Source organism: Lithobates pipiens, unplaced genomic scaffold (assembly GCF_037356315.1).
Source record: "Lithobates pipiens isolate NorthernLeopardFrog02 unplaced genomic scaffold, aLitPip1_a1.2 Scaffold_13, whole genome shotgun sequence".
Taxonomy (NCBI): Eukaryota; Metazoa; Chordata; class Amphibia; order Anura; family Ranidae; genus Lithobates; species Lithobates pipiens.
Genome location: NW_027507718.1, coordinates 160956028 through 160970349, shown reverse-complemented (window position 1 = coordinate 160970349; position 14322 = coordinate 160956028). Strand labels below are relative to the sequence as shown.

General features: G+C 49.5%; 1 protein-coding gene across 2 annotated transcripts in view; it reads right to left on the bottom strand.

Annotated features, from left to right (window-relative positions):
• The window catches only part of UBXN6 (UBX domain protein 6), a 347069-nt gene that overhangs the window by 274630 nt on the left and 58117 nt on the right, over positions 1-14322 (bottom strand). For both annotated transcript variants that reach the window (XM_077475772.1, XM_077475773.1), the window contains exon 4: positions 6982-7034. In XM_077475772.1, the coding sequence (XP_077331898.1) occupies positions 6982-7034 (53 nt within the window). The remainder of the gene's footprint in view (positions 1-6981; positions 7035-14322) is intronic.

The window sequence follows — 14322 nt, the reverse complement described above, 5'->3', positions numbered from 1 at the left end:
AAAGATATAATTTTTTCTTCCAAAGGGCTTACCTGTATACCTTTGATTCCAGGGTCTTTTCTAATATGGGTGGCTAGGGGTGCCAGGGCAAAAAGGGTTGGAATATCGGGCATCCCTGTCGGGTCCCCCTCTCCTGGAAAAGGGGTCTGACAAGGTCCCATTGGTGTGTATGCGGGCTCTAGGATGTAGGGATGCACCGAAATTTCGGCCGCTGAAACATATCGGCCGAAAATGCCCTTTTCGTCAATTTGCCGAAAGGAAAAAACGGCCGATAATTGAGACGAAAATGGGGCGGGCCTGGGGCGGAACTCCGCCCCCGCCCCGCCCTTGGTGCCTCCCATGATGGGGGTGAATAGCGCAGGACTGATGCAGCCAGCGATGCCCCTCTGCAGTGAAGAGAGCCGTCTGGTTGAATAGAGCGCCGGGAACATCACAGCTTTCATTTCAATAGCTGTGTGTCCCCCGTCGCGCGCCGTCACACACAACCCCTCCCCCTTGTCCGGGGAACTTTGATAGACAGATCACCTGAGTTGGACAGGTGATCTGTCTATCAAAGTTCCCCGGACAAGGGGGAGGGGTTGTGTGTGACGGCGCGCGACGGGGAACACACAGCTATTGAAATGAAAGCTGTGATGTTCCCGGCGCTCTATTCAACCAGACGGCTCTCTTCACTGCAGAGGGGCAACACTGGCTGCATCACAGGGGGCAACACTTGCTGCATCACAGGGGGCAACACTGGCTGCATCACAGGGGGCAACACTGGCTGCATCACAGGGGGCAACACTGGCTGCATCACAGGGGGCAACACTGGCTGCATCACTGGGGGCAACACTGGCTGCATCACTGGGGGCAACACTGGCTGCATCACTGGGGGCAACACTGGCTGCATCACTGGGGGCAACACTGGCTGCACTTATCTCTTTTATCAGGTCGCCAGTCTCTGACCACCTCCTGTACCGTGTCGCCAGTCTCTGACCACCTCCTGTACCGTGTCGCCAGTCTCTGACCACCTCCTGTACCGTGTCGCCAGTCTCTGACCACCTCCTGTACCGTGTCGCCAGTCTCTGACCACCTCCTGTACCGTGTCGCCAGTCTCTGACCATCTCCTGTACCGTGTCGCCAGTCTCTGACCATCTGCTGTACCATGTTCTCTGTCTCTGACCACCTCCTGTACCATGTCTCCAGCCTCTGACCACCTCCTGTACCATGTCCCTAGCCTCTGACCACCTCCTGTACCATGTCCCTAGCCTCTGACCACCTCCTGTACCGTGTCCCTAGCCTCTGACCACCTCCTGTACCGTGTCCCCAGCCTCTGACCACCTCCTGTACCGTGTCCCCAGCCTCTGACCACCTCCTGTACCGTGTCCCCAGCCTCTGACCACCTCCTGTACCGTGTCCCCAGCCTCTGACCACCTCCTGTACCGTGTCCCCAGCCTCTGACCACCTCCTGTACCGTGTCCCCAGCCTCTGACCACCTCCTGTACCGTGTCCCCAGCCTCTGACCACCTCCTGTACCGTGTCCCCAGCCTCTGACCACCTCCTGTACCATGTCCCCAGCCTCTGACCACCTCCTGTACCATGTCCCCAGCCTCTGACCACCTCCTGTACCATGTCCCCAGCCTCTGACCAGCTCCTGTACCATGTCCCCAGCCTCTGACCACCTCCTGTACCATGTCCCCAGCCTCTGACCACCTCCTGTACCATGTCCCCAGCCTCTGACCACCTCCTGTACCATGTCCCCAGCTTCTGACCACCTCCTGTACCATGTCCCCAGCCTCTGACCACCTCCTGTACCATGTCCCCAGCCTCTGACCAGCTCCTGTACCATGTCCCCAGCCTCTGACCAGCTCTTGTACCATGTCCCCAGCCTCTGACCAGCTCCTGTACCATGTCCCCAGCCTCTGACCAGCTCCTGTACCATGTCCCCAGCCTCTGACCAGCTCCTGTACCATGTCCCCAGCCTCTGACCAGCTCCTGTACCATGTCCCCAGCCTCTGACCACCTCCTGCACCATGTCCCCAGCCTCTGACCACCTCCTGTACCATGTCCCCAGCCTCTGACCACCTCCTGTACCATGTCCCCAGCCTCTGACCACCTCCTGTACCATGTCCCCAGTCTCTGATCACCTCCTGTACCATGTCCCCAGCCTCTGACCACCTCCTGTACCATGTCCCCAGTCTCTGACCACCTCCTGTACCATGTCCCCAGCCTCTGACCACCTCCTGTATCATGTCCCCAGCCTCTGACCACCTCCTGTATAAAAATATTTTTTGAAAACAGTCATTTTCGGTATCGGTGCTGTTTCAGTATCGGTTTCGGTTTTCGGCCTAGTGTATTTTTCATTTTTGGTATCGGTTTCGGCACCAAAAAACCCATTCGGTGCATCCCTAATAGGATGTGCATATAACATCTGCAGCCATGCAAGGAATTGGGGGCCAAAGCCACATCTGGTTAGGACCGTCCATAGGTAGCCCCACTTGACTGAATTGAAAGCCACAACCCTCAGGCTGTCCGGATCTGCGATTGTGATGTGGATGTGTAGTCATCGGATATTGAAGTCAGTTCCTCGGCCTGGCATAAAGCCGGTTTGATCAGGGCTTTGATGACTGTATTTAAGCAATTCGCAATCATTTTTGCAAAAAAGGTTTGCGTCGACATTTAGGAGGGAAATGGGGCGGTAGGAGGAACAAAGGGAGGGATCTTCACCCGGCTTGGGAATAACTACTATGACTACGTCGCTCATCAAGCCTGGGAGGGCTCCAGACTTTGAGGCTTGGGACAGAATCATTAATAGTCTGGGGGCTAGGTCGTCTATGTAGGTCTTGTAGAATTCCACCGGGAACCCTTCCGAGCCCGGTGCCTTGCTTGTCTGCATAATTTCCAGGGTCGCTTGTATTTACTCTATCCTTATGGGGGCGTCTAGCTTGTTATCAGTAGTGGTAGTAAGGACAGGTGCCAAGTGAGGAGACGCCCCGTCTTGTCTCCCTGTTAAAAAATCCATTGGGATTGATGAAGGTTTTATTTTGTTAGAGATGTGCATAGAAGGAGGGCCTGATGGGTCAGGGACTGGAGTCGAGCATAATGTTGGGGGTCTTGGGACCTAACGTAAAGGGCTTCTTGTGTAGATGCCTCCTGTTCCACCTTCTCGAGATATGCCTTTTCTCACAGCATGAATAATGGACTGGTATTGTCCCCTTGAGGAAGCCTTGAAGGCATCCCATGTAGGGTTGTCCCCAGCCGTCCCGGAGTTATTGGCCCAGAACTGTCATAGTATGTCTTGGAATTGGGATTCTACGTCTTTATCCGAGACGCACAAATCTAGAGAGTCTCCAGAGTATATCAGAAGGGGTCAAGTCAAGCTCCAGGGATAGTAGCAGTGGGGCGTGATCTGATATTCCTCTGGAGAGGATGGTAATGTCTCGGACTCTGGGGAGGACAGGCACCGCCACATATGCTAGGTCGATTCGTGAAAAGGATCTGCGGGTTGCAGAGTGGGAGGTGAAGACTCTGGAATGAGGGTGTCTCCACCTCCACACATCCATGAGGCCATATGCATTAGCCCACGCAGGAAGTCCCTGGCGGGTCTTGCTTGCCGTGGCACATCTGTCCATGTCAGAGTCCAGCACAAGATTAAAATCTCCCATAAGTATAACATTGTCCGGGGGGAATTTTGCCAGCTTGGCTGTTAGCAGGGTAAGAAGTTTGAGGGATGCAGGAGGTGGTAGGTACAGACCCGCCAAAACCCAAGAGACACTCTAAATGAGTGCGTGTATCAGAACAAATCTCCTATTGGGGTCAAGAACCAAGTCTAGGAGTTTGAATGGTAGAGTGTTTGAGACCAAGCTATTGACTCCTCTGGCAAAGTTAGAGTAGGTGAAGTGGTAGTGGTGTCCCACCCACAGTTTCTTAAGGCTCAGGGTTTTGCTTCCTACCAGGTGCATCTCTTGCAACACACAGATGTGGGGGCTATGTCTTTTAATATATTGGAAAACTAAGGAGCGTTTAATTGAGAAGTTCAGGCACCGTGTGTTCCAGGAGAGGACGTCAAGTGTAGCCACTGAGGTATCTTAACAAGGTATGGAGGAGGATTGGCAAGCATTATGAGTCCCGGTGCACTCCACACAGCCAAAACTGAGCAGGGGAGAGGACCAGGTCCCGGCAACTGAGCAAATATATTCATCAAAGTCCATTAACTGAGAGCCGAGAACAAGGCTCAACTTTCCCAAACCACCCCCCCAATCGCGGAGGAGGGTTTGTTTCTCATAACTTGGGCGGCACAGTGGTGTAGTGGTTAGCACTCTCACCTAGCAGTAAGAAGGGTTGCTGGTTCAAATCCCAACCACAACACTACCTGCCTGGAGTTTGCATGTTCTCCCTGTGCCTGCGTGGGTTTCCTCTGGGTACTCCAGTTTCCTCCCACAATCCAAAGACATGCAGGTAGGTTAATTGGCTTCTGTCCAAAATTGGCCCTAGTATATGAATGGGGACCTTGGATTGTGGGCGCCTTGAAGGTAGGGACCAATGTGAGTGTGCAATGTACAGGGATAGGGTCCATTGTAGACACTCACTCAGGTTGAACTGGATGGACTGGTGTCTTTATTCAACCTTACTAACTATGAAACTATGAAATATCAGCCCGGAGGCTAAACATGAAGGTAGTTCAGCACGAGGCAACCGGCCTCCTTTCAACAAAACAGTCATATGTATCTGAGGAATCCGGTGTAGGAGAGTCGGTGTGGATCTCCCAGGGTTCCGGGGGCTCTTTTATTTGGGGAAGGGTCATCCAGCTTCCCATAGCAGGACAGGAGCAGTACGAGGGGGGGGGAAGAGGTTCCCGGGGGGGTGTCTGGGAAGATGACTGAGTGGAGAGTGATCACTTACAGTATGCCAGACAGTTCCCACCCTGTCTCTGTCCATGCCAGGGGTTGGAGGGGCAGTGGGGAAGAGGAGAAGAGGGTATCCCATGGCAGGGTCATTCCCCTCTGACAGGGTGGGGGTCTCTCAACGACAATGACCCTCAACCATTGTAACAGGAGGAGAGGTGGGGGTTAGGTTAAGGATCGAGTCTGTTGAGGATGGGGACACAGTGCATGGCGCATCAGTCTGCAGGGGTCATAAATGTGAAGGATCATCTCCTGCTGGAGGAGCACTAGCCGTTATAGAGAGGGGCCATGTGGCCCGGGTTAGCGTAATAAGCCTCTAAGGTCTGAGTACTGGCCTCCGTGGTGTCAATGTGGGCCCCCCGGAACATACAGTTTCAAGTAGGGAGAAAGGGTGCAGAAGGACTCATCCTCGCAATGATTCAGCCCATGCTGCCGCATCTCTAGGCGAGGTGAAGAATTGTGTCCGCTCTCCATCCTGAACTCTCAGCTTGGTGGGGAAAAGCATACTGTATTTGACTCCCTTTTCTCTCAGGATGGCTCGGACCGGGTCAAACAACTTGCGTTGTCTCCGTTTCCACAAAAGTAGTCTGGAAAGACTAATATTTTTGTGTTTTCGTATTTCAGTTCAGTACCCTGCACGGAGGACCATGTCTCTATCTCTGTAGTGTAGGAGCTTGAAAATAAAGGTGCGTGGTGGCGCTCCTGGTGGGCCCCTAAGAGCCGGCATGTGGTGGGCTCCTTCAATGGAAAAGTGTAGCGAGAAGTGGGCTCTCGGGAGAAGGGTGGGGAGAAGCTGTTCCATAAAGGTGACCGGGTCTGAGCCTTCAGCACCTTCCGGGAGGCCGAGGACCCGTAAATTGTTCCGTAGTCATGGTTCTCTGTTCTGGCTTCCAGGGCCCTCACTTTACATTTGAGGATTTGGAGATCCGCATGTTGCTCCCGTTGCGCCTCCTCCGCACTGGAGACTTGTCTCTCCACCTCCGCCATTCGCTCTCTAAACTTGTCCATATCCCGGCGGATGAGGGCTGTTTCCGGGCATGTGGTGATCACCTGCATTAGGGCTTCAAAGGCTGGTGACCCGGCCTGGATTGCGTCGTCCGATGCTGCTTGGGTCTCCATGTGGTCTCCATGTGGCAGATTCGTGGGGGGAGGGTTTCGGCAGCGTGTGGATAACTTACGCATTTCGTCTTTTTCACACCAGGATCAAAAGGAGGATTCGGATCTGGAGCAGGAGCACAGCAGCTAAGCGTCCGCTCCCAGCGCCATCTTGGCCACGGCCCCCCACATTAAAATGTTTTAGGATTGTAAAATATAGCTTAATGTGAATAACTTTTGGTGCGATTAACCAAATGATCTAAAATTTACAGAATACGTTGGCATAGACAGTGTAAAGTTTGTGGGGAAATGCTTAGCAACAAAAGCTATTTTTTGTATGTTAAGCCACATTAAGCGCTGTAAAAAAAATAAAAGTAAATAAAAAAAACAAGCTTAATGTCCCTCATTTTCTTTGTGGGAGACCAAAATCCATGAAACTTCTAGGACAGGTTTGGGAAGTTGAAAACTTAGGTTGTGCACAGTTTAAAGACAAATCGATCAAGGTTTAGGCACTTTATTACACGTTAAGCTACATTAAAGCAGATACCTGTATAATACAGGTATTTGCTTTCACCTTTTAGCAAAAGATCACCACAGAATCCACAGTGATCTACGCCATGTTCGGCTGCACCTCCACACCCCGCTGTCTTCTGGGAGACACACACAGGTCCCAGAAGGCAGCAGGGACCAGTCAGGACATGCAGCGCAACTCGAGCATGCACAGTAGGGAACCAGGCTGTGAAGCTGCAAGGCTTCACTTCCCGATTCCCTTACTAAAGATGCCAGCGCCTGCACCCGGAGCCGAGGGACAGGTTAGCTTCGGGTGAGGACATTGCGGGCGCCCTGGACAGGTAAGTGTCCTTATTTTAAAAGTCAGCAGCTGCAGTATTTGTAGCTGCTGACTTATTTATTTATTTTTTTGGGAGAACTCCACTTTAAGTCATTTTTACATTAAATGTTTTAGGATGTTCCCGTTTAAATGTATCTTTGAAAACCAACTTACCTTGCATTCTGGAATAATATTCACTTCCTGGTGAGATTCTAAGGACTTTGTCACTAAAAAGAGATTAAACATTTCATAGATTAGGAAAAAAATTAACCTATACAAAGCTGTGTGTGTGTGTGTGTCTCTTGTCCACGTGCAACTGACAGGTATGGTGGCATTAAAGGGGTTGTTTTTTCTTTTTTCTTTAAACAACATTCATATCATACTTACCTTCACTGTGCAGTTTGTTTTGCACAGTGTGGCCCCAACCATCGTCTTCTGGGGTCCGCCGGCAGCGCTAGTATCTTCTCCTCACATCAGTAAACCCCCTAAGAGAAGCGCTCTCCCTGGAGGTTACCTTGTGGGCACGCTCCCGAGTCCAGCATTTGCGTCCATAGACAGAATGCAGGACTCGGCCCCGCCTCCCGCATCATTAAAATTTGATTGACAGTAGCGGGAGTCAAAAGGCTGTGCTGCCATCAACCTATCCAATCAAGAGCCGAGTACCCCGGGAAGAAAGGTACAGCACATCTCCACTGAGAGAACGAATGGATTCAGGTGAGTAAAATGGGGGGCTATAGGGCTGGTCAAGGTCAGAGGTTTTTTCCCCCTTAATGCATAGGATGCATTAAGGTGAAAAAACACAAGGCTTTACAACCCCTTTAACGACTTGCCTACCGGCCAATTCTGACACTTCCCTCCTACATGTAAAAATCAAATTTTTTTGCTAGAAAAGAATGACTCCGAACCCTCAAACATTATATGTTTGTTTTTTTTTGTAAGGAAACCCTAGGGAATAAAATGCTGGTTGTTGCAACTTTTTATCTTGCACGGTATTTGTGCAGCAATTTTTCAAATGCGTTTTTTGGAGGAAAAAAAAAAAAACCCACAGCAAAGTTAGCTCAATTTTTTACATAATGTGAAAGATGTTACGCTGAATAAATAGATACCAAACATGTCATACTATGAAATTGGTCACACTTGTGGAATGGCGCCAAACTTCTGTGCTTCAAAATCCCCATGGGTGACATTTTTTTTATCGGTTACACATTCAGAGTTACAGAAGAAGTACTGCACTAGAATTATTGTTCTTGTTCTAACATTTACAGCGATAGCTCGTGTGCCAATTCCCCACTTTAAATATGCGGGCGCGACCTACGTATTCGCTAGCTCCTGTGAGCGGGGACAGGGGCGCTTATTTTTTTATTCTTAATTTTACTTTTCTATTTTGATGCTTTTTTACATTTTTATTTGATCACTTTTATTTAAGCCTTCAGCTTCCTGACATTCCTGTGGTCACCCTTCCCACCAGAATGCTATAGTATGGGATCAACTGGGTTCACAGCAAGTGATGCTTAGTGGAGGACACCTGGCATGGCACCCAGTCTGGCCTGATCAGTAGTACTGTGATGGGGAAGTCTATTCCTTACATAGGTCTCAAACAACTGACGTCATCACAGACATTCCAGCTGTGGTTAGGAATAACAATGTTCAGCCGTCTGAATTGAGCTGGCATATCGACAGGTTAAAAACGTACAAGAGACAAAAAGCAGATCAGCATGAAGAGAGAGTATTGCAAGATCCATGGTTCCTGGAGGGCCATCCCAGAGTCTACATTTCCATCTCCACTGAGGAATGAAAGCAGTCCCGGATTATAAATCCTTAAAAATTTGATAGCTTGTTTCCCCCTTGGGTGTGCAGAGACAGGCTATCTTCACCACCTGCTTACATGTTGAATCCTGAGCTAGTCACCTCTGAGAATCAAACTCCTCCATGGGACACTTTTTATTGAAGATTATAATGAGCTTAGTTTCCTCTAGTGCCCAGCATGGGAATTATTGCATAAATTTCAGAGAGTGAGAGGCAGCGATAGAGAAAGCACTACTGAAAGCAAAGGACCGCGTGATGTAGTCCGGAAAGCTAGGATTCCAATGGATCTAATGCTGCTGAAAACTACAAGTAGCAGCTGGCTGGAGAGAGAAAAAAAAATTCTGGATGAGCAGATAAACAAAAACCTAGAGGTCACGGAGGGCCTTTGTAAGAGTGAGCCTTATCCCTGAATGCAGATCCTCAGCCACTTGCCTTTCATCAGCAGAGTGGCTATTTGGGGACACTCACCCACATCGGTGAACCCCTGGGTCATCAGGTTGCAATTGGGCATTCGTCTGACTGGAGATCATTCAAGGGCCTGTTCTGGGACATCCTTTCCCCACGAACCTTGGTATCTCCATGACTGGTGAGCGGGCACAAGCCCACCATTAATTTTACATTCAGACACACTGCATGCAGACAGCTTTACCCCACTCTTTACTTAATCAAAAGGTCTTACACCAGGCAACACTTTGCTCGTGGGATTCCCCTTTGCTGGTTACCCTCATAACTAGCTGAAGATTTAGGACACCCTTAATTCAATGACTCTTCAAAGTCATTATTATTTTATAGTTTATATAAATGGTTGAACTCTTACTCAAGTTTTACATATTGCGCTTTATTTCTTTTTGCCCACGGCTTCAGAGCATAGAGGGAGCTGACTGACAAAATGTCAGTTTTCCCCCCTCAAAGCCTCCCCCTCCCCTTAAGATTGTTTTGGTCTTGAGCACTACTGCGTTGGTGTCACGTACCTGGTGGTTGAGCCCACTTATGCAGGGAGCGGCTTCTCAGACTTCTGGCTCGAGAACCCCTGGTAGAGTAGACAGGGGCTCGGGAGTGCAAAGGGGCACAAGGGTCTAACAGGTAGCAGGTGTAGGGGCTGGTCCGGACTTATGATGTGCTGCGAGGGGACCAGTTGCGGACTGGAGCAGGGACGCTGTAGGAGGCAGGAACAACAGGAAGCTGTACTTGGCAAAGTGGTTTATCGTAGTTCAGAGAAGTAGCTGGAAACTGAAGACTGTGGACAGCAAGGTCTCAGGAACGCCCTAGGCCGGACAGCAAGATGGCATGGTGATAGTCTCCTTTAAATAGCGCTTCTTGGCACCAAGTGATGTCCCACTGTGCATTTGTGTGCCCGTTCGCGCTATTGCGCATACGCCCCGGGCATTCTGCGCACAGGGCTTCTGCTGTCAGCCAGATTGCTAGAACGCCTTCCTTGATATTGCCACCCTCCAAGAGGCAGCCTCCGGATGCCCAATTGAACCACCTTATTTGGGCGTGCCTTCTTAAATGCCAGAATCCATTTTTTTGCATGGATAGTGGATTCTGGCTCCCAATAATTCTCTTCCGGACCATACCCTTTCCACTTCACCAAGTACTGAACTTGATTATGTCTCTTCCTGCAGTCCAGGATTGACTCTACTTCGAACTCAAGCTCCCCATCAATGAGTACTGGTTCAGGAGGACCGGTGTTTCGATCAACAAAGGGAACCCGGACAGTGGGTTTAAGTAGAGCTATGTGAAAGTTTTAGGTTCAGGGTTGACAGCCAAACTTCATCTCCAGGTTCTAAATTAAGTTCCCCCTTCTCTTCTTGTCAAAGATCTCTTTATTGTATTCCTGAGTTCTTGTCATCGTTTCCAGGAGCAATTTGTTGTTAGTACTGAAGAAATCCAGTCTCTTGATCGGCTGGTACTGAACATTCCAGGATGTCATTTGAAAAAAAAAACAAGGGGCAAAACGCGTAATTCGCAAAGAACGGAGTTTGATGGTAGCAGAGTGGACAGAATTGTTGTAAGCAAATTCGGCAAGAGGTAGGAGAGGTGCCCAATTATCCTGAGAAAATTATGAAAAACAAACGCAAGTATTACTCCAGCGTATGGTTTGTCCTCTCCGTCTGGCCATTGGTTTGAGGCTGGTATGCGGAAGAGAAAGATTAATTTTCAAGGAACCGCATAGTGCCCTCCAGAACTTCAAAGTGAACTCTACCCCTCGGTCTGAAATAATATTTGAAGGGATGCTGTGGAGCCTTATAATCTCCTTAATGAAGACTTTTGCAGTTTCGGCAGCAGAAGAGGGTACCCCTCATTGGTATAATGTGAGCCATCTTGGGAAGTCTATCCACAACCACAAAAATGGTAGTGTGGTTCTCTGAGCTGGACAATAAAATCCATGGAGATCATCCTCCATGGTCTTTCTGGGACAGGTAGTGGTCTCAACAGACCCCAAGCTTTAGGCTTGCTGCCCTTGTTCTGAATACAGATGATGCATGACTCAACGTAATTCTTGCACTCCTTCATCAACTGTGGCCACCAAAACATACGCTGGAGAAGCTCAGACGTCTTGTGTACTCGGAAGTGACCAGCTAACTGATCATGGCAGGAATTGAGAACAGCCACTCGTATCTCCTGAGGTACCAAACTCTTATTTTCGTGCCACAACAGATCATCCCTTGTTTATAGAGTGACATCAGGAGGGGGAAGCTTGTTTTATCTGGGCCAGCAAATCCCCTTGAAGCAAGAGGAAGTTTCCAAAGGACAGAATGGTATCTGGAGGTGAAGAGACTTCGGATTCACCCAACATCCTGAAAAGAGCATTTGGCTTGGTGTTCTTCGACCCAGGCCTGTAGGCAATATGGAAAGAAAATCGAAGAAAAGTGCCCATCTGGCCTCAACCTCTTTGCGGCTTTTAAATTCGAGATTCTTGTGGTCTGTGTAGACAAGAATTGGATGTGCCGCTCCAGCCAAAAGATATTGCCACTCCTTTAATTGACAGCAATTCTCAGTCATCAACATCGTAGTTCCTCTCAGCTTCGTATAGTTTACAGGAAAAGAATGCAACTGGGTGCAAGAGAGCCTTAGGTACCTGTCTCTGGGAGAGTACCACCCCAACTGCGATCTCTGAAGTGTCTACCTCCAGAATGTACGGTAGCACTGGATCAGGATGTTTTAAGACCGATTTCAAAGTAAACAGATCCTTCAAGGTTGCAAAGGCTGACTGAGCTTTGGAAGACTAGTGGAACCTAATACCTTGTTTAGTTAATTTCGTGATGGGGGAGATGATAGTGGAAAATCCCGTAATAAACTTCCGGCAAAAGTTTGTGAAACACGCAAAGCGCTGAATGCCCGGTCAGTAGGGGCCAGCCAGTCCAGAATGGCAGAGACCTTCTGAGGGTCCATCTTGATACCCTCCACAGAAATAATCAAACCCAGGAACTGAATGCTCTGTTGTCCGAACACAAACTTCATAGGTTTTGCATACAAGTTATGGCATCGAAATCTTGTTAATACCTTTTTAACATGTTCATGGTGCTCTATTAGAGAAGGAGAAGGAGAGAAGATCAAGAGATCATCCAAATATACAACAACTCAAGGTAGTCTCTGAAAATATCGTTCACAACGAAGTTCAAAGGGCAGTCGTATGGCCTGTGAGGAGGAAGAGTGTCTGCACCCTTCTTGCTGAAGATGTCTAGGAAACCGTGGTAGACTTCAGGGACAGCTTGACGGATCTCAACGTCTGCATCCATGCATAGCAGAGGAGAGGAGAGGGGACCTCAGCAGATCCAGCAGGCAGTGTTGGCTATGATAAAGGAGAGGGGAAGCTGATTTTCCCGGAAGTCCAATCAATTTGTGGTTTATGAGCTCTCAGCCAAGGCATGCCTAGAATGATGGGGAATAGAGGAGATTTAATATCTAGGCATAACAGTTCTTGGTGGTTACCAGCAATGGTGTTTAGTAGTAGTTTGGTTTCTTCCATGACTGGCCCAGATTGAGAGCTGAACCATCGGCCAAATGTACAGAGTCTCCTTTTGCTCTATCCGCAGAGGAACGTGGTGTCTAGTAGCAAAGGTTAAGTCCATGAAACCGCTACTGGCTCCAGAGTCAATGATAGCAATGACCTGGGTATATCCTCCTGGGAACCGTAAAAGAATGCAAATAGCCAGGTGAGAAGCATTACTAGGCAGAGCAGAGGAGGTAGTGGAGCACTTCCAGAGCTTAGCGGGACCAGTTCTCACATAATGTCCTGGTTCTCTGCAGTGAAGGCAAAGGGTATTGGCTCACCTGCATTGCCGTTCTTCAGGTATAAGAGAAGGGAGGAGTAGGCCTAACTGCGTGGGCTCTGAGACATCAGGAGTAGAGGCCACTGGAGCTTAGGAAAAAGATTGAGGGTAACTGGGTACACGAGGAAGCATCCAGACTGGATGGGAAGAACCAGCAGACCTTTCAGATCTTCGTTCCCTTGGTCGCCTATCAATTTGAATGGACAGGTTAATGAGAGAGTCTAAAGTCTCTGGAACACCCACTTGGGCTAGTTCGTCCTTTAATGGTTCAGAAAGACCCACCGCAGGGTGGTGTCGTTCCAGCGGGTATCGGAGCTCAGAACTTAGATACATAGTCCTCTGCTTGTCTACGGCCTTGTTGTAGGGAGTGCAGGACCGCCTCCCCAGTAGCTGTCAGTTGCAGGTCTTCGTAAAGCTGAGACATGGCTTGGAAGAAAGTACTCAAGTTATTGAGAGACATCCTTTTGCTCCAGGAGGCGATGGGCCCATGACTGAGGTTCCCCCAGCAGCAGGGAGATGACAAATCCCACTTTGGTAGATTCAAGAGAAAAAGTCTTTGGCTGCAGAGCGAAGATCACCACGGAAGGAGCATCAGAAGTCCTGGGTGAAGGTGGTGCGGATGCGGACAGATGTTCCTTCAGCCGGTTATATCCTTCTTGAAGGCTCTTAACAGCCTGATTAAGTCCAGCAAGGTGACGACAAAGTTCATCCATTGGAGAGGCTCCCTGCGTGGGTTCGGACATGGCTGTCCGGTACTGACACGTACCTGGTGGTTGAGCCCACTTATGCAGGGAACGGCTTCTCTTATACCTCTGGCTCGAGAACCCCTGATAGAGCAGACAGGGGCTCAGGAGTGCAAAGGGGCACAAGGGCCTAGCAGGTAGCAGGTGTAGGGGCTGCTCTTCTGACTTCTGATGTGCTGTGAGGGGACCAGTTGCAGACTAGAGCAGGAACCCTGTAGGAGGCAGGAACAGCAGGAAGCTGGAAGCTGTACTTGGCAAGGAGATGTATTGTAGTCCAGAGAAATAGCTGGAAACTGAAGACTGTGTTCCTGAGACTGGACAGTAAGATGGCATGGTGACAGTTTCCTTTAAATAGTGCTTCTTGGCACCAAGTGCTGTCCCAAGGTGCGTGTGCACTTGCGCATATGTGCGCACCTGTTCGCCACTGTGCATATGTGCTCGCCCGTTTGCTCTATAGCACATGCGTGCGAGGGTTGAGCGGCTCTTTCAATGGGCACTCTGCGAACAGGTCTTCTGCTGTCAGCCAGACTGCTGGGACACCTTCCTTGATAGTTGGAAGGCAGGGCGAGTTTCATGGTAGTTGTGCAACACCATGCTAATCATATTGATGACATGGAAACCAGGCTACGTAGAAATAATGTCCGTATTCTGGGTCTGCCTGATAAGATTGCGAGGAGAAATTTGACAGC